Genomic DNA, 26,048 nt, shown 5'->3' with positions numbered 1-26,048 from the left:
TGCGATCGACGGAATACGCGTTGAGGCTGATCCAACTTTTTCATGGCTTTGGAAACTTTCCCGGAGATAAGTAAACGCTCAAAGTTTCGGTGGCTCTGAAATATTGAGAGGATTCTTTAGAGCGCTGGGCGAGCGACGCGTCGGAACTGTGAGTTCGAACCCCGTGAATAATCGAATAGAAGCGCAGATCTATCGAGCTGATAAATCATTGATCGTGCGGAGAGAATTAAAGCTCGTTCGGATGTGTTTCGTAGCGTATACAAACGCGCTTGTACCAGAACTACGACGCAAAGGTTGCGGTACGCCCGCCAACTTGGTGCTCAAAGGGGAAGATACCGCGCTGCTGCTTCGATTCCTCAACGCCGCACCGCGCTCTCCTCGTAAGCGGGTCAGAAACTTCTTTCGACCTATCTCCCGCGCAGATCGTCGAGAAGTTGGCTTAGGTTAGGGAGAGACGAACCGCCGCAATAGTGGCGAACGACCCACGCGTTTGCGGCCGAAACCGAGACGCTCCGCTCCTCCTTTTCTTTGTCGAAAAATCTCCCTTACTGCTCAACTCGGAAAGTCTCGCTCTCTCTCTCTCTCTCTCTCCCTCTCACACCAGAGGTTGAGTGCTTTCTCTGCTGTTCTTCCGCATTTCCGACCCTCACCACCGCGAGGCCTCTGTCCCTTGGAGCCGCGCTCTCGACAGCGCTCTTTTTTTATTCTCACCCTCCGATTCTTCCACTGTATCCAAAAGTCGCTCCCTCGAACCTGTTGGTTTTCATTCCCGTCACGAAGCTTTTATGCCCTGTGCTACACACAGATATAGACCCGGTCGAGAAGGTGTTTGACAAGTTCCAATTGAAAGAGACACGTCGAGCGAGGATGCGTCATCGCTGGAGAAACTTTTCAATCTTCGACGCGCGGTCTCTTGCTTTTAGTCCGAGGAAAATTTGATTCCGTTGACACCTCGCACGATCCTCGTGGTAGTTTTTCTTTGAAGCTTTGAAAATTCCGCGGTAAACATTTTTTCGAGGGAATCCCTCGCGGTTGGCACGGAGAAATTCCGTTGATCCGCAATGCCTCCCGCTCCATTGTCGCGAACGCGCTGTTCATTAGTCCGCGTACTCCGCGAGCAAGAACTCGAATTCTATCGATGTCGCAGGTTTAGTGATGCGAGAGGAAAACTTCAAAGGGAGAGCAGGGCTCGATACTGAAATTATAGAGAGATTCGTCATTCGCGTACGTGGCTTTCGTTGTGGTTGAAGGGAGCCCATGATTGGGACACTAGTTCGGAGCGGGAGAACAAAGCGCGAAGGGGTATTGATCAAGGAGGCCGCGCAATAAGTTGGGGAATCGGGGATCAGGCTTGGACGTTGCTAATATTTCGAGCGGTGAATGTCGTCGAGAAGGCGAAAGAGAAGGGCTCGAAGACCAGCATGCACGGTGGATCAGAGGGAATATCGAAGGGGCAGATTCTGAAGGGAGCGCGGCGGGAGGGAGGCTGTTGCGATAAGGGGTTGCCCGTCACGCCGGGCCGTAGGACGAGAGATTCGTTGGCGCGGATCCTCTGAAAAGGAGGGTCGTGGAACACGCGGTGCGACTAGTGTACGGACGAATACACGGATGGCTTGTAGCGAGGGCGGTGGCGGCGGCGTACGCAGGGATGGAAGGAAAACTAGAGAGGGAGAGGATTGATCGGCGATAGGGAAATTTCGTTAGTTTCAGTCATAAAAGGTGGAGGTGAGCGAGAGGCCTAACTAAGGGAGAGGATCCGCAGGCGAAGGGTGTTTTTCGTCATATACATGCGGACGTGGAGCGTTAACAAAAGTGAGAGACGGAGCGATGAAGATGGGAGAAGGCGGATTACGAGTGAAAGGAGAGGCTCGAAGGAGAGAGCGAAAGAGTTGGCGTGCTAGCCGTCGAAGCCTCAACCCGCCACCCTTTCGCATTTCACCCCTTCTGAGAGTGAGCCGAGGGTGCGGACGCGAGAGAGAACTGCCACGGTATAGATGTAGATTGTTCGGTGCGGGATCCAGTGATTGCCAGAGGGCCAACTACCCCAATTATTGGCTATTCACAATTATTGGCATACACGCGAGTGGAATGTTTTTACTGGGCGAGATACGAGCGTTGTAGAACCGACGATCGCTGCTCCGCTGTCCGGCCGTTCGACTGCCAATAACTCGAACCTCCAGCACCGCGTGTGTTACAGACGTACGCGGAAAGAGCGCTGAGAATCGCGATGGAATCGGCGCATGAAAGCAGCACCCATCAGGGTATTAACGAAAATTTGAACCAATCAATGAGAAGTTCATTAGCCCGTGCTCCTCTCTGTGGGATCCCCAACGAGGGCCCTTCTCTTCGTCTTTCTCTCGCCGCGTGCGTGAGAGCGCCTCCGTCTGTGCAGCTAAACGAACGGTTCGCCTCAACCACCCACCCTCCGCCCATCGCAACGCTTCCGATCCGCCTTCGCTGCTGCTGCTAAGCTTCGCCACTGGAATCTCGCACCCTTTCTTTGATCAGCTATCGAAAAGCTATCGCGAACTCCGAGAACGGGAGATCGCGGGAATCATTGATGAGAATCAAGAACGTTAAAACCTTTTCAGCCATTAAATTCCCTGCTTGGCGTCTTGCAATATACCCGAGCATTTTTCTTTCCAGCAAACAATTCGCTCGGGCGTAAACCCAGCACAGAAAAGCGCGAGATAATAAAAAATATTCGTTGTTTGAGCGTAATAAAAAATTCTCATCAAAAATGGAATCTTGTCTTTTCAAGGGTTCTCCCTGTACAAAAAGCTTTATTGATATTCTCAACGAAGCTAACGTAGCACGTTGTTTGCCACCATTCGTGCATACGTGTGTAGAGGCGCCAGAGCCATAAATACACGTACACGTGTGTATATACGTGTCCTGTATAATTTCGTCTGCTCGCTGTGCTAAGGGTCCGCTATTCTGATTCTCACGTATGCATTTTTTTGTACTGTCATTTGTCTCCAATATCTCTCGCGGCGGTCCGAGCGATGTACGAACCACCCTTTTCCTGGTTTGTAACGCTGGTCCCGGGGCCGAAACGGACAGAGGGAGGGCGAACGAGCGGGATAAAGTTGCGAAAGACAGAGAGAGAGAGAGAGAGCGCGCTCACTTTCCGAGAACCGGGGACGATATATCGAATAAGCCACAATGACAAAAAGAGTTGGTGTGCGCGAGTTGGCGGTGCGGCTACGATGGGAAGGAAGGGGCGGCGCTGTGCGGGCGAACGTATAATCGGCATTAGTGTGTATGCGTGGAGAAATATATGGAAACGTACACAAGTTCGTTCGGCTGCTCGTAGATGCTGCGCGGGGTTCTTCTTTTCTCCCATCCGTGCGGAATCCCGGCTTGACCGTTGGCGAACGCACAGAGGATGAGGCGCAGAAGAAAAGAGACGGACGGAATTATTTAAATGTACAGAGATATGAGCGGCGCTCCCCGCGCGAGTCCCATCGTCGTCGCTGCCCCGTGCTCGCGCCCGGAGCCGCGCGAGACTCGCGGAAAACGAACAGAGAGAAAGAAGCATGCTCCGTGGCGGAGGCGAGCGAAGAGGGAGATTTTCAAAGAGAAAGACACGAGAATCCTCTCCCTCTCGAGGAAGATAGATGGACAGATATACGAGGGTGGAAAGGACAGCACTCGGAGAAAAAGAGATTTGCATTCGCGAGGGTGAGACGTACACGCGCGGCCAGTCGCGACTGCACGACCCGCACCCCTTCCTTCCTTCCTTCCTTCCTTCCTTCCTTCTCGTCGTTCCTCCAACCAGCCCCGAAAAAGGGTGTTCGAAGGAATCAAAAGTGTAAGAGAGAAAGAGCGAGGGGAAGGAAAAAACGCGCGAGGTGCTACGGAAAATGAGAGAAAGAGCGAGAAGGCCTGCTGCCTGCCTGCCTGCCTGCCTGCCGCGACGACGGGGAACCCTGGGCGTGGAACGACACACGTATCAAACGTGGCTCCGTACAACGACGGACACGTACGTCGATATCACAAAAGTTACTTTTTTTATGGCTGCCAAGTTTTCCCTTTGCGTTTCTCGTACGAGCTCTAGGGGCTGGTAAAAAAGGGCAAGGCTCGCTTTCATACGGTTCTTGTGGTCGCGGATGACAAAAGCCGGTGGTGAACTTGGCGGTTTCACTAATAAAACCGTTTCACCCTTTTTCCTTACTCCTTTTTTCTCTCCGAGAATCATAAACTTCCGCATCTTATAATATCCTTCGGTATATACACCGGCTATATATTCCGTACACTCGTGGTACGGATATAGCCCACGCGAATAGAAATACGCGAATGTACACCCCGGACACTGCCACTTTTAATCGATAGGTTCGTGACCCTCAACCCTCCGCTCTGTTTTATCCACATTTTTTTCCGTCTTCGATTCATGACCCTGCTGCGACTTCATTCGGGGACCATTTTTTCTGACAATCTGACAGAATTCGATGCAAATCGATTCTGCGTGCTTTTGAGATTTTTCAACAAAACCCAATAATCCGCATTCGAACGAACATTGTTTCGTAAAAACGTTTCAATCCAAGTGCCGAATGAGCGTTATATTCTCTTTTCATCGATTCCCATCGCAATATTCGATTAATTATCTGGCTGTACAGTGCAGCAGATTTTCAGAGTTGCTCGTGAAAGTCCCCTCCTGAAAATGCGGTGCTGTACAACTCGAGCATTCGTCGCGACTTTCCTGTTGCCCATTTTCTCTCCCCCCCTTCCGCTTTTCCGTGATAATCTCTCGACACAACCTTTGCCAGGGACGCTCGCCGTCTTCTCTCTTTGCCTCTCCCATTTCGTCTCTAATTCTCTGCCCCTTTTCCCTCTCTCTCTCTCGCGTCCGTTCCATACATCGCCAGCAACCACTTTGAAGCGCAATATGTGAAAGGGCGTCCGTACCAAGAGACTGGAGGGCGCGAGGGAACGGCGTAAGCCGAAGACTCGTACTCGCCGCTCGAGTCCTTTTGACGCGATGAGCCAGTATCGATGGGTCCAGGGAAACTCACAACTTTCTCATTAGCCACGGCGACAATGCGGCAGCGTTAACGCTAGGATAATAACGCGCGTGTGTGTGCGCGCGGGTCGGACGATCGCCGCTCGTCTGCGGCAACTCTCTCGCCTCATCCCTTGCTCGGTCCTCCTCGTCTCTGCTTTCGGAGGCGAACCTCCGACCTCGCGAGCGCGCGCACACATATGATACATCGGATGCATAAGACAATCATAAATTCATGTACGCGCTATAAATCTCCACACGGCGTTGAGGAACAAAGGGGCCGAATGGTGGAGGACTTGGTATATAATATGTAAGGTTACAGGCGACACGCCCTTCTGTCAGGGAGCTCGAGATATTCGTGCACGAAAGAGACCTATCGCCTTTAGATATTCACTCCCGAGGGCGGGAGAGCGCACACAAAACGCTATAATAATACTGGCGATAGGTGAGCTCGAGGACGTAATTCTAGACAGAATCGCACACCAGTTCACTTTCTTTCGTCGAAGCCCGCATAAATGTCAGAGATTAGCGGGAGCGACTGCGAGCGTTTCGTATCGAGCTATTCTGTCAATAATGCACACCAGTCACAATGGCAACGATTCGAAAGCTGCTGATTGTGAAATAAACGCTTGACTCTCGCGGGGAGCCTCCCCAGCCTCCCCCAGCATCCGCAGGGCAACACACGCCCCCTCCCTCTTCCTCTTCCAACCACTTTTCTATCCCTTGTGCACAGTCCTCCTCTTTACATCGAAAGTTTCGAGACTTTCTCTCCCCGGTGGCTGGTGCGCTTTCAACAGCCACCCAACTCCCTTCCTCGCTTTCAGTCTCTCTCGCTCCTCTTTCACTCGCCATCCGCAGCCCTCGGTAAGCAACTCTGAGATCCCACAGTTACACATATGAGTCGTTTGTAACATGAGAAAGAGCGAGCAAGATGGAGAGTCGCACTTGACGCGACAAAATGTAAAACGATGTAGTCGCTATTAGCTTCTATCTCGCTGCTGATGCTCTTTCCATCCCTCCTCCTCCTCCTCGCCCTCTCTCCATCCATCTCCGCTTCGTCGTTCTGTATCCTCGTATTCTAGCCGCCGAGTTCGCTATCGGACGAGAGACTACGACGACGAGACAGGGAATAATCGTGTAAGTGGATGTTGGAAGCACGCAAAATTGCTCTCGAGACAAGAGTCTGTTTTCATTTTTTTTTTTTTTTTTGTACAAAGTATTTTTAGATTCCTAATTAAGGGAAGAGAAAATCGACGGAGAATTATTGCGAGGGATTTTGGAAAAAAGTGACGATTTGCCTGAAATAATGGGAAACATCGCGCGATATCCCACAGGTTATTAATAATTTGTATTTTTCTTCGAGCAGATTTAATTATGCATTGTTACGTGACGCGTAGCTCGAAATTACAAGCACGAGAAGGGGTACCGGAAGTTTTTTACCTTCGTGTTCTGGACAAAATATTATTTTTCCACATATTCGCGGAGCTTATGTAGTACGTCGAAAGGTTCCTGGTCAGTTGTATTTCCGTTGGGAAATTCTTTGTGGGTATAGAGCTCGGAGAAAGTGTTTTCTGGGCTCTGGGTTTGTCGATGTCTATGGGGGATCCTGCTCGGGAAGCCTTGAGCGCTCATTTTCGACCGCATCGAGGAAGGGATCTATTTTTTCGCATTCCTCGTTCGCCGCTCTTTTCCGTCGTTTTTTTTCTTCCCCGTATTTCGTGGTTCTTTTTTGCCGAGCATTATATCTCGTGGAGGATGAGTTTGGTAAAGGAAAGAACGAGTGTTCGGCGGTTGAAAAAAATTCACCGGAGCATTACGTATGTGTTCGAACGGACATCGCCGGCATCTTTTTCCTTATCGGCTCCCTTTTCTACCCTTCGGGCTTTCCCGAGCGTCCGACCAACCCTTTTTTACATTTCTTTCTCGCGGCCTTTCTTCCTCTCCCCGCCCCACTTCGATACTCGCCCCTTCCACGCGAGCGTGTGCATAAAATGTTATCCACCAAACCGGTCGCGAAAAAAAAAAAACATTTGAAACGGGGCGCGCTTCGCAATCCTGTTTCAAGGCTTTTCCACTCCATTTTTTTCCTCGGCTCGTAACGTCCAATTTTTTTATTCTTTTCCTCGCTATCTTCGCTGCATTTTACATTTTTCAGTGCACCGCCTCGCTCTGCCTCTATCCGCGTCTTTATCACCCTCGGCATACACCCCAACAATTTGCCATCCGTTGCATAATAATCCCGAGGCAAATAAAAGATCCGCTTTATTTCCTACATCCAAGAACTGCTTGCGGGATATATTGTTTCGAAACATTTCAAAATATATGCATACTCCCCCCTCCCCCCCCCCCCCGCCCCCCGCAAACAAAACGAACGCACGATATTCGCTCCCGTTGAAAAGACCGCAGGTATCGGTACTCCGAAGAAAAGATGAGTCTGGAGGGAACGATTGCGGGTTCGGAGCTCTCGCGAGGATCGAAAGAACAACGGCGAAAGCTTTCAGGGGTTTACTAAAAAATGCATGCATGTAAATAAAATTCATGCAAACTCTCTGACAAACGATCACTGACTCGTCTTTTATCTTACGTTCGTACGAGCAATTGTATCAACGTCTCGCATATTCGAGTAAATATGATTCAGGATATAGGCCCAGCGTGTAAGTAAAGTTTTGAGAGCTAATTTTGACTGATATTTCGACGGTCTCGATGGTGCTCGAATCAGAGAGGAAGAAAAGAGTGCGGACGAGGGGGGAGGCTGGTGAGCGTTGAACGAGAGCAGGACATCGCGATGAGAAGCGGAGGAGATGAACCGGAGAGGTTGGCTGCCGCTCGACTGGGCCTTGCTTGCGATGCTGCGCCGGTGTTCGCTGTATAATACGAGAAGGAGAAGAGACCGAAGAGAAAGAGAGCGAGAGCGAGGAAAGGCGAAGGGAGAGATGAGAAAGGGTTGTGCGGGACCGCTCGAAGCGCCCGATCAGTCATTAGACAAGTGGGTATTCACATATATCGAGTTGTAAAATCGATAGGGGTGTCCGTTAGCCCTGTATTTTCTAAGGAGAGGGAGGGAGAGGTGTGTATGAGAAAGAGGGTGGTTCGGGGGGGGGTTTGAAGAGGGATGAGAGAGCGGTGCTGTGTAGTACCGCTTCTGCTTGGTGGCTACGCCATCGGAGCTTCCCGTAACTGCCACCCCGCGTCCTCATCCTCCTTCGCTTCATTCTCATTCTCCACCTCAGCGATCGCGTTCTCTCTTCCCTATATATTTCCCCTTCGACCCCTTTTGTTGCTTCGTTTGCCGCGCGGCCCCAAACCAGCCGGCACACACCGCGCTGCTTTCCTCCATCATTGCCCTTCTCGCTCGCACCTCCCGCGGAGCCTGTGCCCCCCCCCCCCGCGTCCATACATGCCAGTTTACGCTCGTGTGATCCTGCCATGAGCCCACACACGTATACGTACACACAATATCACCGCAGCGCTGCCACCGCGCTCTCTCGTCCTCCTACGCCCCCGCGAAACAAGCAGCAGAAGCAGCACCACATCGCCGACTCCGCGCTCGCTTCCATCCTCCTCCGTAAAACCTTCTCATGCCGCCGCCTGCTCCTCTCCCCGCCCGGCTGCCTGCCTCACGTATCCAGTCCTTGCATATTAATCCTCCCCATAATTCCCACTTCCCAGTTTGGGCAACCCTTCGACTGCCGCCACCGCCTCACCAGCACACGCCGTCGCGCGAGAGACGAAAACACGTATATATATCGGGGTGTAAACGTATATCTATTCCAGATATGGCCACGTATAATATCGCAATGAGAAAGCGAGATGGTGACTCTCGTAGCAGCGGGCCGCTTCCTATCGATTGAACTTTCTTTCCCGAGGCCCTCTGGCTTTTAATTGGCATTCTCTCGTGGCGAGACGGAAAGCGAGATGGATTGTACGCGAATCCATGCTTTCCCATCGAACAGCCTACAAGACGTTTATGCGCCACGCGAGCGTATCCCGAGGCTCTCATTGATCCTCGCGGCTCGGATCGTCTCTCAGGCATCATCCCTCGAGAATTAATCTCTCGAGGAAGGAAAGAAAAACAATGAACTTGCCGCGGAGCGTCGGTTAATCGCAAGATAATTAGCAGCGTAGTAACAAAGTTTTCCGTAAGCTCAAGAATGTCTGAAAAAAAAATGGTGATTCCTGCGTTAAAGTTGCCCGTTCGAACAATCCCAATCCGCTGGGACTGCACTTTTCAAATCGTCCGAGTACAACGAGTACGCGGTTGCAAACTCGTGCGCGCGAGATCGACGTAAGAGCTTGTTTTCCGATTGCCCGCGGTACACGCGTAATAGCCGAGCTAGCCCGCGGTGTGTACGCCCACGCGTGTGTGTGTAGGTGTCGCGGAAGGGGTTGGACAGGGCGAAGCCGAGGGTGAATGTCGTACGGAGCCACGAGGAGATTGATTATACCACGCCAGGCAAAATGTGATCAATATACAGGACGCAGCAATCCGAGCAAACAAAAGACCGCGACGCGGCCATAATGCAAATAGGAAAAATCGACGAGGATTAAGGCTGCCGCGCGGCTCCCCCTCCGCACGGATTATCTCCTTTCTTTTTTCCTATCTTATAATCGATGGTCGAATGCCAAAAGGCAAAACTCGAACGGTTTTTTTCTCCCTCGATCGACGAAAACTCCGCGGAGAACTGAGATTCCTTGCCCCCAAAAAAACTCGCCCGAAGAGAGCTGAGCCCGCCTCCTTCATCCCCGCACGCAGGCGTTTGGCACACGAGTGTAAGAATTGGCGCGCATCTACGCGACTCTTATATCTCGTCCATCAATTCGGTCCATCGACCCTTTCCGACCGTTTCTGAAGTCTCGACGCGACTTCAAAAATCCGAAAAACCGCCAAAACTTTAGTCCCCCATTCCCCAAACACCTCCGGGATCGTCTTTCACTCCACAAAATGTACGAGTTGGAGGTGAAGCTCGACGAATGCGTCAGATTCGAAAGGGTTCGAGGGCGTACGGAGATTAGCGATGTTCAGTAATAACAAGACAAAAGTTCAATCTCGATGGATTCGAGGCAATCATCCTTCCCGGCTGCGATATGACTGCGGGCAGTTATGTTCGTCCGAGGGGGTTGCACTTTTTACGGACACTCGGAGACATTAAATTTAACAGCCTCGCGAGCTATGTGGAAGTTCGGTGGATACGATGCTGGTTGAGATTGCGGATAAGAGCGAGTCTTCTGGTCGCGGGGTGGCATGCAATTTGCCGGAATAAAGTCGCGCGCTCTTTTGTTTGTCGAGTGTCGACGCGCCCTGGAAAACCGCACGATTGCCTCGTCGCGGTCGACTTCCGGCTGGGGTTTTTCCAACGCTGTCGATACTCGAACTAATCTGCGGGTTCGCATCGACTTTATCCATAAAAAAAAAAGAAAAAAAAAAGAAAAAAAACGTAAGAACCGATAAAAACGTGCTCGCCGAGACCGAACGCTTCGTATACGGCGGGTCTTTTCATTAATATTTAAGTCCTGCACGTGTACGTTTGCTCTCGATGATTACCGGTCAAATGGCCTAATTCATAATGCACGACATAGAAATCGATGCGAAGCCGTTCGAATAAGGAATTAACATGGGAAGAAGCGCGTGTGTGACAAATTCACGATCGAGAAATCAGCAAGCGCCCCTCCTCGCGATGGCCCTGCTCGTCGCGCCAGGCCCGGTGTATCAAGAAACGACGATAATCACCGAAGTGAGAAACATTTCGTGCCGCCGGGTTCGAGTCCTCCGTTCGACTTCGAGCCACGGGATCGCTCGAGGGGAAGGCGGCACGTCGATTGTCCGCGTATAAGGGTGTTAATTCCACCTGTCCTTCTATCGGGCTTTCCTACACATCCGAACTGCTGTCGTTAAGTTAAAACACTCACCCTATCGTCTCGTGCACTAATGACAAACACTATTACCCCTCGACTATCGAGAATATGTACATGTATACAGGCCTCGAGCGAACTTGGAGAACTCGAGTCTGCTGTCCGCGAAGCGAGGAGGGGGCTGTTATCGAACGCCGATTCTTGCATGTTTCGCTCCCCGCGCGTACACATCCGTATCAGATATATGGGTGATTTCGTGCCAACTTTGCCGACATCTCGTTCCCACTGATCCTCGCGATTAGTCCCTCATTTTTTCGCGTCATCCTCGAGCTTCGATTCTTCCTTGAGCGTTCTGGCTCGCAGTCGTTCAATCGCTCATTCAACTACCTTAATTCGGGAACAACGAGGAGTTGGAAATGGCGATGAGGAATCGCGGCAATTCCGCGGCTTCAGACTTCCCCTCTGGGGTGCGATTACGTATTATTTATACGCGTGGAAAAATCGCCGTACACGCGAGCATCTCGTAACGTACGTCGAAGCTAGCGAATATAGAGCAGATATTATTGCTCGCCGTGTAACTTCGATACTGGCGCGTTACCGAAGCACATATATTAGGTCAGTTACGAGGGCTCGTGTGTACACACGTGTACTCGCGTTAGAAGTGGAGTAACCTGGCGAAGCTATACAGTATCGATCATGGGCAAAAGAGCAAGAAAGAGGGTGGGAGAGCGGACAATCGACAGGTCAAAGTAGTCAACCCTCCCGTGTACATCGCGACTTGACGACTCGAATAAATAAACCAACGGGGTTGAAAAGGCAAGTTGTTCGGTGCGTCAAGGTTCTTCGATCTATCGCGCCCGTTAAACGCGCCGGCACACGCTCGCTAAACGCCCGTATCGATGAGCGAGATCCTCGCACCGTTATCTATTTTCTTATTTTATTATTTCCAACGGACTTGTACTTTGCGGCCGCGAAGTGTTGGTCGAGAAATGTGATCGTGTAGTATTTGTGGAATATTAACTTTGCAGTGGTAATAAGTGTGTCATTAAATGCAAGAGACGCTCGAGCGTGTTATTCCGTAGATGAATTGATTTGTACAAAGAATCGTTGAAGCGCCGTTACCTGCTCGACCGGGCTCAATAGGAGTCGTCGTAACGCGTGGAAAATCGGTAAGGAAAGTGAGAGCCTCCCCCATTGTAATTCCTCGATTGATGATAAAAGGGTTGAAAAAGAGGGATGAAAACGGTACACGAGAGCACACGGTGGTAACGCACGAATAATTGACTCTCGGCTGTTGTGCGAATTTGCGAATAGGTAAAGGGACAGAGAGATGGGAAGAGGATGAGAGGGAAAAAAGGTTACAATCGACCGATCGTTTTCATCCCGCTCGAGGTATCCGGTGAGGGCCTCGTGCACAAACACTCCCGAGTGCGAGCTGCTCCTCGTTCGTCCCTCATACCACAAATATCCCCGCGAGTGCATTGCGCGCCGGAGCGTTTTGCCTTTGCAGTTTGCCGCCGATACCTATTTTACGTACGTACATAGAGATATTCGTGTACGAATATATCGTTGTGTACATGCTGGATTTTGCCTCCGCAAACGTGCAATCGGAGGTGGCCGATTTCACCGTTTTTTCAATACCCTCCTTTTTTCCTTCTTTCGCTTGTTTCGTACTCTTTCTTTTATCTCTCTTCCCAAAGGGGTTGAGGATTAAAAACGTGTTTGTGCATACAGCCGAAATCTATATTCGCGCAGTGATCGCGTTTTCCACGGGCACATACACCCGCATTTCTTTTACAAGCTTTCCCTCCGCGCGGGCTTATAAATATGTGAGCGCGCGTGTGCAATTCGAGTGTTGAAGTTCGATTGATCATGCATTCTCGCCTCAACGACGATACCTCCGATAGAGCTGAGCTGAGGGGTAACAAAAACGTGTTGCAGCTTAAATAATTGTATATACACGCGTGGGGCTGTGCGCGCGAGCCCACAGCTTTTCGAAAGTTAGTGACGAGGCAATTCTTCTTTATTCACCCACGCGCCAGCACCGATAAAGCTCTCGAGAGTCATCGAGAGCAGCCCCCGCGAGAAAGAAAGTACGTAACGGGGGTGGTTTTCGCGTCATTAATAAACCCACTCCCGTAAACGAGACAAGCCCCCCGCCGACTTTGATCAAAGAACTCCTTCTCCTCCTCCTCCTCCTCCTCCCTTGTAGATACGTGTGCGCACTCGCCCAACTCCAATTTCGCCGGTGCAATATCCTCGGGCATGCATTCGCGTCTCCAGTTATTCGTAATGAAGGACGTTTTGTTCGCTTCATCAATTCGCGCAGACGTATTTCATCAAACGCTAAAGACGAGCAGCCTCCCCTTCTCATCTTAAATTCTATCAATTTCGTGTATCGCTAGCTCCGTTGTGAACTTTTAACCCGTAGACACCACACGCTGGTGCAAGCTTGCACTCGCGAAAATGAAAAGAAAAAAAAACCAGATTTTCAAAATTCCTTTCTTCAATTTGACCATTTTTCTATAATAAAACTTGATTTTTCAATTTTTTTCGTTACTGTAATCGATTACTAAGGAATTTTTACCCCTGAAAAGTCTCGTTGTAAGATTAATTCCATACATTAATGGATAAAATATAAAGTTTTGAAAAGTCCAATTCGGTGACCTCAAAGGAAGTTGGCCTCTACGGGTTAATGATTTTCAAGTAATCACTTTATACCATTGAGCATTCGTCTCTTGAAAAGGCAAATTCGTCGTCGTAAATGCACGATCGCAGCTCGAATTATAACGAAATAATACAAAAATGTTAAATCGAAAGAGTTTCCCAACGCCGAGGAGAGTACTATAATTTATGATTTAGGGGACCGATCGTTCGTGTGTCCACAGGATCATTGATAGTCCGATCATTACAGCAGACTTCAAAATTCGAGCTGGCTGGTACAGTGAAGCTCGATAATGGCTGGTCGCGTATGTGGAAAAGCTCGTGAGAAGGGGAACGTTTAATAAATAATAGATTTGGAAGAAGCCTGGAAAGGGCATAATAATCGATCGTTCGTGTAAGCAAACATTGTGGCAACGAGAGTTATCCGGGGAGCCGGGGTCAGAAGTGTACAGTAAGAGGATAGCCCGTGGTATGTTTCTAATAAATAATTAGGGGGTGATCGCGGTTCGAATGGCCTGCTCGGCAATTTGCCGCGGCCAACCCGATCGGACGTTATTTAATTTAATCCCTGATAATTACATTCAGTAACGGCGATTAACGAATGCCTCTCTCTCTCTCTCTCGCTCCTTCGCTTCCCCTGGCCATTTTCCTCTCGAAACTCCCCGTTCGCTTTTACTCCTCCCATCGCGTCCTCTCATCTCGATATCGTCTCATGCTTCTTCCTCCTTTCTCCCTCTATCTTCCTTCTTCGGTGGTTGTGTCTATCTTAAAGCGAATATTATTATACGTTCTCGATATAATTGATAATGAGAATCCGAGGTAAGCTCCTTATATTAAGAAAACTCGGTGGAAATTGGTCCAGGCGACTCCTTATCAGTTGGTAATTGATTCTTAATGTAATTCGATCAATTTTTTAAATAGTCTCGAGCATTGAGAGAGCAGCTTCTCGAATAAGTAGGAAAAAGCGTAGCGAACATTGGGCTACGAGGGATCTAATCGGGTCTCATTGCTCGCGAGGATATTTCGAGGGAATCGAACATTTTCCTAAAGTTTTTTTCTCCCATTGCAATTTCAGATCAGTCGATTGGTCGAGGAGGTTTCGAGGTTACAGCAAAGCCTGCAGCGTCTTCAGGAAACGAGCTCGCAGACGGCGTCGCGTCTCGAGGAGGAGCTCGAGGCACGCCGACAGCACACCGCCCGTTTGGAGGGCAAGCTCGAACGCCAGCGTGACTACGACGATATCAAGCGTGAGATAAGCATTTTGAGATCGGTCGATCTCTCGCAAATACCGACTGGCGAACCCGGCAAGAGCCTCGAACATCTCCTAATGGAAAGGTCCAAAGCGTTACAACAGGCCGAAACACTCAAACCTCCGAGCACTCCGGATGCGCTTGGTGAGTTGAATTCCTTCTCAAATCTCACCTTCCGCGTACGAATAATAAATCAATTATTATTAAGAGATAGAAATATATACAAAAAAATAATAAGAATCGATTGAGCGACTCGCTGCTGGATCGTTGGCGCCGCCAATCCTTCGATATTATTCGTTTGTATATGTAAAGATGAGCAATGCAAAAAGCTGTCTGCATAATTGTGCAATTAATACTCGCATATCTATCGATTCACCACGATCTAACGAATTCATCCGCAATAACATAAGATCGACAAACCCCCGTATTTTCCTAACGATTTCTCTTCAACCTAGTCGCATTATTTGCCTGAATTTCGTTCGTGCGATCGCGTACGAAATAATATCAAATGAATTGTTCTCGCTGGGTCCTTTGTTCCGTATTAGTTTTCTCCCTGTACGCGTAAACGCATTTATTTTCGCGCTCGGGAGGGTCGTTGACTGTGCGCGAAGAATGAAAAGGAATAAAAAAAAGAGAGAAAGAGAGAGAGAGAAAAAGAAAAAAGCGAGAGAGAGGAGAAAAGATTGTGTTGCAATGTTCTCGAGCCGCGATCCCACGTTCACGTTTCAATTGCGCTGCTCGGGGTCTCTCGTTTCGCGGATAATCTCCGCGATTTCTATCGGCTTCTATAACGTCAGCGTGCATAGAATTTGCTGCACCGCGAGCAACTATAAGTGTCTCTCGTTTCGCAATTGGGCAATGAGAATCGAGCGAGATGGAGAGAGACTGAGAGGGGGAGCGAGGGATGGAGAACGAGTTCATCGGCTCGAGAACTCGCGCCCGCTCGTCTATATAACGACGTGCGTGACAGGAGGCCAACGCACGCGAATATATATGGGATCCCCCGGTCTCCGGAAGAGCGTTGTACACTCTCGACGCGCGTTTACTCACCGTATACTTTGTCGAACTATTTTATTTCACCTTTCGTATGGGCACGTATATATTAATATTCTCGTGTACACACGTGTCTATCGACGAGCTGGTTCGCTCTTTACGAGTCACATTTTCCCGTCTCTCTGTCCTTTTTATCACTGTTTTATTTTCATCGCATCTTATTTCGTCCGTTCGGAAATACTTGCACGTAAATGCCCGGGGGATTTTTAAATCAGGATAAACAGGTCGAAAACGTTGGATAACGAAAGATTGATGAGCTGGTGGGTTCGTTATTCGATTGATGAATCATAGGTAACGGTATGCGTTGCAAGCTCTCGTATAAAGCAACGCTACAATCAAATATCCCGCACTAATCGTGCCAATTTACCATCAATATTCTTATTTATTTAGAAAGTGTTTAGACGTGATCGCAGTTTTTTACGAGAGCTTAGACGGTGTATTTGTAACGCTGCAATGATGTTATGATAAGCTGATGAAAATGAGCTGACGACCGGTCCCCCCACCGCCTCGTACATCCTCAAATAAACACACACACACACACATTTATATAAATCTCCATATTTGTAATGCATCATCGCATACTAATATTTTCACGTTTATATAAAAACATCACATGTGCTGTGCTGCTCTGATCTTCGGTCCTGACTCTCTCTCCGAGACTCCAATTGTGAAGCACCCTAATCTTCCACGTTTACGATTATTTTTCATTGGTTTTTTGTTGTCATTTTTGTTTTTTTCAATTTGTTTTTTTTTTTTTTCGTTTACGTATATTGGCTGTAACGAGTTCCGATGAAACGAACTCATCGGGGCATTCGAGAGACGTTCGGTCGTCGTTAGAGACACCTGAGGAGCGAAAAATCTTTGAAAAATATATAAAGTTAATGAAAATCGGGGATGCTCTTACTGAACGCGTAACCCTGCTTGTTATCGTGTTTGCAATTAATAACACTTTGGAATTTCGTCTCTTACATCGCTCTCATATATCTTTGAAACAAATATAATATGTGCATTTGCGTAATATATATGTTACAAATCACCCGCAGGCTTGCAACTACTTTCTCTCTTTCTTTCTTTCTCTCGTTCCATTTATCTTTCTGTCTCAACCTCTCGTTCTTTTTTCATGAATTTTCGTTATCCTTTCGATCCTCTGTAATTCACATTTTCGCTCTTTCACACACGTTCTCTCCCCCCTTTTCTCTCTCCCTCTCTCTCTCTCTCGCACACTCCGTTTTTTGTTTTCCTTCTTTGCTTAGGCTGCACTTTTTATTTTCTCCCAAAAAACCACCAGATCCGTCTGCGGTAGCGAGTGCAAGGCTATGGAAAGAGGGAACGAGGAGCGGGCGGGGGTTGCTTCTCGTCTATATTTATACGTATACACATTGTATACTTTCGCGTAATACCGCACCTGCAGAGAGAGAGAGAGAGAGAGAGAGAGACTGACGCACACCAAAAACATAAGCAGTTTCTCCCGCATCCGCCTGTGTACACTCAGAGGTACATCCTCGCAAACCGATCCTCAAAATCTCCCGCTCAATCTCGCTCTCTCTCGCCATTCCATCAGTGATCTCTCCGACCCTCTTAACCCCCCTCCTTCGCCTAGTGCACGCAAATTTGTGGACGATATTCGCAATATTTGCCCAGACCCGGGCCATTGTTTCAGGGGGGGAGGGGAGTAGAATACCCCCGTTCAACCACGAGCACCCCATCCCCTTCTGCCCACCCCAACCCCCGCCACCGACCCCCTTGCGAACTTTAATATGAATCGATTCAGAGTGAACACGTTGCTGCTACTGAGAGTGCTGCTGCTGCTACTGCGACTCAACAGACAAATATATATGGATATATAAATATGCTAGTTTTATATATACATATATATATATATATAAATACCTATATTAAATACATACATACAGAGATGCACGGAAAGATTGAAAGATAGTATCTGTTCGTATATATACATATCCATGTGTATATACAAAAACATGTAACATGCGAACGAAAAGAGAGAGAGAGAGAGAGAGAAAGGGATATGCCAGAGCGATACTGCAACGTCAACCCCTTCTGAATCAAACCAACGAAATCCGAGCACCTCCAAAATCCTGTCTGTGTGTCTGTGCGTGTGCATCTGTATGTGTATGTATATTTATATGCTTGTGGCACCATTCCTCCATCCCATCATTTTGCCCTTCGAACACACCGACGCAACTGTTCCTCTCCTTCGACCCGTTATCAGCCCGCCCGCCCGCCCCCCCCCCCCCATCCCCCCGGCCGCCGACCCGCGAGTCATCTTTGCCTTCGAAAACACTCGACCCCCTCGGCCCGTTTCCTCTGTCGCCACCCCATGATATTACTGCTGAATTCTCAAAGCCGCGATTGCTGTTCTCGTTCACATATTTTTGCACCGGTAAGTCAAATCACCGGGAAACGTAATTTCGATTATTTTTTGAAAACGCAGCGATTTTTGGTGGGGCGAGGACGCTTGGATACTTTCATACGTTTCGATCTAATCCGATGGGCTCTCGGTAGCCTCCGACTGCGCGGAACTCGAGGCGATTTTTATTTTCGCTAAATATCCAACGCGGTAATTTCTCGCGCTCCATCGGTTGCAACGGCCGCGTAAAATCTTAATCGAAATTCATTCCTTCCCATATCGAATAAACGATCCGGGTTTTACACCAACATTCGGAGCCAGAACGCACTCAGAACCTTTGAATGAGGAATGTTTTCCTATTGTTTTATGTACTTGTGATCTCCTCCCTAAAGTTGCTATATGTTTTCACCCCTCTCTCATTTAGTTGGGCTCGCTCTACAGACAAACGATCCTTTTGTTTCGATGTAACGGAGCTTTGAAAGAGAGTCTCGAGTCCCGAAGTAATGCCCTGTACACATTTAATGAACTTTGCAAAGGATATATGTGTATAGATACTTAGAATGAGGGGGGAAGGGGAGGGGGGGGGCTGGAAAGTCGTCAAAGGTTGATAGATGTATATTGAAAGAAAGCTTCGAGACGGGGAGAAGCCTCGAATGATTGAGGGAAGGCCGAGAGTTTATCGTGCGGTATATGACGGGTGGTCCCTCGTTTGTTTTTCGTGGTTGCAGGTGGACTAGCCTCACCCCTTCAGCGCACCGCGACCGCTTCACCCCACGCTCTTGGTGGTGGTGTAGGTGGTGCTGCCGGTGTCGTGATTGGTGGGAGTGCTGCACCGCCACCCGCGTCCCTCGTCTCCTGTTCCCAACAAGCAATCCCGAGTCGGTCGACCCCGACACCCTCGTCGGCAACTTCGACTGCCTCGTCGCTCCTATTCCCACCACCTCTCCAGAATGTCGAAACCTTTGGCTCTTTCCTCGGCGAGGAGATCGTCGCCAACTGGAGGCGGTCCCTGGAGAGATCGATCATAAGTCAGCAGCAGCAGCAGCAGCAGCAGCAGCAGCAACAGCAGCAGCAGCAACAACAACAACACCACCAACAACAGCAGCAGCAGCAACAGCATCAAGCCCAACAACAACTTCCTCAGCAACAACAGTCGCAACTACAGCAACAAGCACTACCGTTACAATCACAAAACCAAGCTCTCTCCCAGCTCCAGCAGTCACAACCGGTTGTTGCAGCTGCTGCTGCTGCTGTTGCGGTGCACCAAGCCCTCCAACAGCAACAATCGATGCACTCGTTGCATCAACCGACGACAACGAACCTAAATCACCTTCCATCGCCAACAGATAACCCATCGTCGTCGGCATCGTTAACGAACACACCAGCCAAATCGAACACGCCACAATTGGGGGGTAGCAGTCTCATGAGCGGCGGCGGTGCCAGCGGCGGTTGCCTCGACGCTACGGAAAAGGCGCCAACGCCGATACCCGGCCACGAAACACCCGCGCCACCGACGCCCTCCTCCACCGTCGCCCTGACGTCACCCTCGATACCAATGGCCGTTAATGCCCTCCAACCACCGCATTCGGCATCGACTGCGACCACAACGATACTTGACACGTTGCACACGACCAACACCGGCATCATGAACGGCTCGAGTATAGGAATGTTACCGAGCATGCTCCCGACGTCGCTTCCACCAAAGAGTCCTCAGGAGGAATCCTGTCACAACAACAACAACAACAACAACAACAACCACAACAACAATAACAACAACAACAGCCATCATCTGGCGAACAACAACATCGGTGGCCTCAGCGTTCTCGACACCCTGAAAAGCCCTTTCCGATTCGACGACCGAAACCATCCGTTCAGATTCGGGGACGAATTCGGCGCCGCAGGAATGGCTGGACGACTCGGTGAATCGCTTATACCAAAAGGCGACCCCATGGAAGCGAGACTCCAAGAAATGTTGCGCTACAACATGGACAAATACGCCTCGCAAAATCTCGACACCCTCCACATCGCGAGGCGAGTCAGAGAACTCCTCTCGATACACAATATCGGCCAGAGGCTCTTTGCCAAATACGTCCTCGGACTGAGCCAGGGAACGGTCAGCGAACTACTCAGCAAACCGAAACCCTGGGACAAGCTCACGGAGAAAGGACGCGACAGCTACAGGAAGATGCACGGATGGGCTTGTGACGAAAATGCAGTGATGCTCCTCAAATCCCTCATACCGAAGAAAGGTGAGTTCAACTCCGTCATTAAACACAAACGAACAAAACGAATCCCTCCTCGCACGAACCCCACCCCGGAAGGTTACCCCCATTTTACTTGATCCTTGGCAACGGTTGGAACATCCGAAAACTCTTAGGATTCTGCGAGATTGCTCCCCACTCGGGTTATCGTATCAAATTTATTTTTACTCGCACCGAGCTCTCTCTCTCGTCAGAAATCCACTGATTTTCCAACCTCTGCCACCGTGCTCAAAGGATCCCACCACCACCACTGCCGCCACGTTTATCCCCCCCCCCCCCTCTCCTCCTCCCCTTTTTAATTCGTATGCTCCAAATACTTGCGACCCTCATCATCATACTTGTGTCTTCTTTCGCCTTTCGCACTGCCGTATTAATGTTTCATCATTAATTTACTAATCACGAGCGCTCTTTCATCTGTAACTCCATACTACCACTAAAACTACTACTGTCGTCGCCACTCTTCAACCGCTACAACTACTGTTGCTTAATATATTCCGTGGCTCGTTGGTACTTAACAGTCATTCATTATCTCAATCTCTTTTGTCAATAACGGCCTCAATCGCGTTCGCACCAACGTACAAATTAACGCCCGATACCTCGCGCGAGAATGCGCGACTGGGTACGCATCCCGCAAATGACGAAAAAAATCCTCCTGCAGAGCTCGGTTAAGCGCCGAGAACTTTAGGACCGCGAAGCAGGATAAAAAATGGGCTCAGCTTCAGTGAGATATTTGAATTTTCAACCCCCTTGAAATCTCAGGCCCAGCGCCCTTCGGCGGATATTCGCTAGAATTTTAATCGTAAGGAGAATTATTCCGCCTCGAGAAGCCAACAGGCCTGTAGAAGCGCGTCTTTTGGACGCTTCGCAACGGGTTTCGAGAGCGCGCGCGAGAATGATATTAATTACCTTGATTAAATTACACAGACGTTGGGATATAGAGAGGAGTATACCTGGTCTGTATCGATTGTTCGCTGCGTTTGGCAGCCATATTGTTTAGACTAATAGCTCCTGGGAATAGGATCTCCGCGCGAAGCGGAGCATCGAACATCCCCTCGTCCTCGACATCGTCTGTACAAGAAAGGGTTGCTCAGACTGCCAACGAGGACGACAACGAGGAGGCATTTTATGTAATACGCATATATACATGGAACAAAGAACGCCGAGAATTCGAAGCTCTCTTGTACAACGAGGATGCAGCGGTAGGAGCGAGAAACTCGGAACTAAATAAAGATAGCGAAATGCCAGGAAGGGGGGAGCGAGGGCGGGGAGAGAAAAGACTGAAAAGGGCCATCCGCGTAGCCGTCCGCAGAGACGACGAAGCTGCCAAGATTTCTAATTCCTCGAGTGTCCGCATACAGAATCATTCGATTCGATGCTTTTTCTATACTCTTTGTGAAAAAGTGTAATAATGAAACGGGGGGGGGGGGGGGGGGGGAAGGAAAACAAAAGCGACGCGTTGCTTTTCGGACAGGAAGGTAGATCCGAAAATTATGCTGTTCCGGGGAATTGAATGATTCGAATGTGCCGCGACCATTCGGGCGTACGTTATGATCACGTGTTTCTCCACGCATCTCTCGAAGCCGGGGAAGCGTAACGCTGCTGTGACTCGTATTTATTCGGTTGTTTTATTCTCTTATAAAATATATAAATATCGATGGAAATATTGAGTTTAAATAAAGGGATAAAAATGCCGGTCGGTGAACACATGGCATCGCATGTAACAGGGGTGACGTCCTCGACCGGCGTCCGGTCGAACTCTATGAGAGCTCTATTGAAACATATATACAGATATCTTTTTTATTATAGGCGCATATTAAAATACACGCATGTGCCTCTGGCCGTGCGTGTGGGAGCACACATCACCGCGACAGGATAAAACAACGTGAAATATATTCAGTAATTCACTTTGCGGTGACAACGAAACGACTCCGGTGAGACTCGTCGTGCATCAATGGCTTGTCGGTTTCCGTCGGATCTCGCCGGCCGATAATCACGGACTCTCGTCGTCGAACCGTTGCGAAAATCCACCCGCAGAACCGTAACTTCTCGTACGAATATTAAAAAATATCAAATCGAACAAAGAAAGCTCGGAATAGTCGTGTGATCGGCAAGAGGGGCAGGACAGATTGAATAATAATGGAGACAGAAAATATCCAGCAACCTCCGAGGGAAAAAAGCAGCTCGGAGGCGTGACCCCGAGCGACTTCCTGAACCATGAAATTACGGGGGTACTTGTCTCGACTCTCTTCAACTATCGCGCGTACGCACCGTCCAGCCAACGGACGCTTTTGAAAAATTCGATCCGACGACCTTCCTCTCACGATCGCCCGGACAATTGCTTCCTCCGCGTACTTCGTGTTCCTTCGGGAAAAAATGACGGGCCGCTGCGGCCTTCCCGATCCGAAGGATCGCCGCAACGCTCGGCATACCTTCGCGCGAGCTTACTCAACCGGCGATTTCGTTCATGGCGCAAAAGACGGACGATCCTCTCGTCGCCACCCGGATTTTATTCTCGCGTGTGAAAAATCGCGCGAGAAACGAACGAAGATCGGCCGCAGACGCTTTTCCGCCGAGCGCGATGGAGCGCTCCCCATTCGGAAGACTCGAACTCAAAGAAACGTAACAATGAGGGAAGAAACGTTTCGAGACTTATCGCGGGAGCCGAGTCTAACGCGCGATGTGAAAATACAAATATGTTTATACGCGTATTCGCGATGAAACGGTAGGAACAATCGAAAATTTCTCAATAAAATCAAAGCCTCGTATATCTATAGGGGGATCGTGAATGCCGAGTTTTCACACGAAACGATTTGTCGAATTTTGTAACGCACGAGCCTTTCCTATGAGCAACGTTGCACCATTGTTCAAGTACGTGTTACAAGTCCGGCATGTTTTTTCCCCTTCGGAGTGTTTTCGTGTCGGGAAAGTTTCGTCGCGAATAAACGCGTTACACATGTCGCGCTGCGCTAGTCTTTGGACCGAGTGCAAAAAATTCATCATTTCTTTTGGAGGAGTTTGGATGGCGTGGGGCACGATTTTCACGAGGGATATTATCGCCAAGAAATCTCATTTCCCCGCGTACGAACGAGAACGCCGGGCTGCGAATCTTGTCGCAAATTACCCAGTGAGAATAACTCCCGAGGTATTTTGCGAAAGGTCTTAACTCTGCTCGATCTTCATTGTTTAAATCATGCGCGCGAGCCAGTTATTGTTCTTCGGATACATTTTCCGCTCGGCTCCGCCAGCTCCGTCCGGGGCTTTTGCAACGATCCTTTTTCCATTCTTTCTCGCACTCGTCATTCCGCTCGCTATTCCGAGCAAAGAAAATCAGCGCGTACGTGCGACGAGCCAATTGCGTAATCGAAAGTATCGTTCGAGCGGAGAAGAACGCGCGGACGTTTAACCATTCGCGGGGCTTTGTGGAGTCGCAAAATCTCGAGAAAATCGGTTTTCTTTCAAAATCAATTCGTCAAATAATAGCCCCCCTCGTTTTATTTGCCATCGAAAACCCCGAGCTATTCCCTCCTGGATCGTTATTTTTTCGTAACGTTTCCTGTCGTAAACGACCGATCGAACGATAGAGAAACAAAACTGATACAACGAACTCGAGTGTGTTAACACACTTGAGCACCAACCGGTGGAATAATATGTGGCTACGTCGTAATTCGCGCGGTGTGAACATGCCACGGGAACTTTGTTTCGCCAAGAATACTCGCCAACGGAAAAATAGAAAGCCGAGCGCGCGATTGCTTCGTTGTGCACGGGAATAAACGTGTGTGTTTGGTATCGATAGACGCGTATCCTACAGACCAAATATCGCGATACTCGTTATGGATCTGAGTGAAAAAAGGAGAAGATAGAAAACGAATTGATTAAAAAATTGCCAAGAAACAATGAGGATTGCTTCAATGGGATCGGAGTTTTCCGAGTTTCATAATATTTCATGCATCGTTTCGTAATGAATGTCGTGAGAAATGGGAAAAGTAAGAAAAAATGGGAATAAAGCGCGGTTGAAAGCGGACGATCGATCGCGGGAGGAAAAAAGCATGGGGATATTCAATCACGTCGGAGTATTTTTTTTCCACGAGTTCTTCGCCAGAATTTCTTGGGCTGCACCGACGAGAATAAGAAAAAGGAAAAATTCGATTTTTAATCAAGCTCCTCTGGAAGAGTCGATAGATATTTGCGCAGAAAAAAACTAGACGTCCTTGTTTCGTTGGCAGTACGATGTGAAGCGAGAGAAGCGGAGGGTGCATCGATAATGCATAATGTACAATTAATAAAAAGAAGGGTTAAAAAAGGAGGGAAAAAAGGACGAAAATATCGGCCATAGCTTCGTGAAACTCTCGCTCTCACACTCCTCCTCGGCAAGCTTTTGTTCACCTCGAGGGGGTTCACGATGAAAATTGTTTATCGGAATTTTGTAATCCCTTTTGTTTAAATTCTCGAGAGAAGAGGGCGCAGAGTTATGGATAAGCAGGAGGGAAAAGGGAAGAGGCGGAGGCGAGGACGAGCGTTGAACGAAAGAATATCGATATCAGACATGCCCTTCCTATCTCTCAGAGCGACCGGACGTTCCGCACACGTGATATCCTGTCCGCAGGATTTTTCCCTTCCCCGAAGGAGGCAGATAGAGAAAACGGTGAATTTATCGAGGCATATTAATTATATATCGACGCTGATGCTCAAGAATCGGAAATCCAGTCTGACGGTATAAAACGAGTAAAAACCGTTCTCTCATACCGGAGCAACCCTTTCCACGCCTTCGTTGAAGCTAATAAAACTAAATATGCAAAGCTCGTCGAGCTCCGTTCCGGAGCTTTTACGGTACAAACATATTTCGAAGAAACGTTCGATCCACGTCGACGTTGAATCGCGGATGCCGATCACTCGACAGCTGCATTCATCGAATCGAAGAATAGTAGATTTCTCCTCGAGCACCTCATTGGCTCCGCTTCAAATGAAAAATAGCAGAAACGGTGCGTAATCGCTGAAAAAAAAAAAAAAAAAAAAAAGCATGCTCGAATAGCCGCAAATCGCGAATTGGCATGGAAAAAACGAGAGGCGCGAAGAGCGCGGTCAATAAAAAACCGCGATGAATACGAAATCTCGAATGACGTCCGCACAGACGTTCGCGATCGCACGATTTCACGATGAGGAGAAAGAAGGTGGTACAGTGGAGAAACGAGAGCAATCAAAGGCACGATCGATGGCTGATTCATCCGAATCTTGCGGCTGATTGGTCAATTAGTCGGGAAACACGTAGAATTTAGAGGACACATATTTCGTGGAGTAGGGCTTCGAAGAGCAGAGGCAAGAAGGGTCTGCGGAGGAAATGTTAGAGGAGAGAAGATCGAGGGACGGAGGAGTGGGGGGGGGTATTTTAATTATCACTGCTCCACACTCGACTCGTCTCTTCGCCCTTCGTTCTTCTTACATGTTCCACATATAAATCTATATATAGTTATGTAAATGCTCTCTTCAAAATTGATTTTAACGTGCACACATGCAGAGCCAATGTATACGTCGCATGATCTTAATTGCTTCGTAAGTTCCGATCGAACCCAACTCGGTGACTCACGCGCGGGAGCCATTAA

General features: G+C 48.9%; 1 protein-coding gene across 6 annotated transcripts in view; it reads left to right on the top strand.

Annotated features, from left to right (window-relative positions):
- cut (homeobox protein, cut) overlaps window positions 1–26,048 on the top strand; it is a 128,398-nt gene that overhangs the window by 91,531 nt on the left and 10,819 nt on the right. For 5 of the 6 annotated variants that reach the window (XM_043418845.1, XM_043418846.1, XM_043418848.1 and 2 more), the window contains exons 4-5: window positions 14,592–14,910; window positions 18,919–20,439. In XM_043418845.1, the coding sequence (XP_043274780.1) occupies window positions 14,592–14,910; window positions 18,919–20,439 (1,840 nt within the window). The remainder of the gene's footprint in view (window positions 1–14,591; window positions 14,911–18,918; window positions 20,440–26,048) is intronic. The other variant, XM_043418850.1, reaches the window with a different exon arrangement.

This window comes from Venturia canescens, chromosome 5 (assembly GCF_019457755.1).
Source record: "Venturia canescens isolate UGA chromosome 5, ASM1945775v1, whole genome shotgun sequence".
NCBI classification, from domain to species: Eukaryota; Metazoa; Arthropoda; class Insecta; order Hymenoptera; family Ichneumonidae; genus Venturia; species Venturia canescens.
The sequence above is the reverse complement of the archived record's forward strand: the minus strand, read 5'-3'. Positions and strand labels throughout refer to the sequence as shown.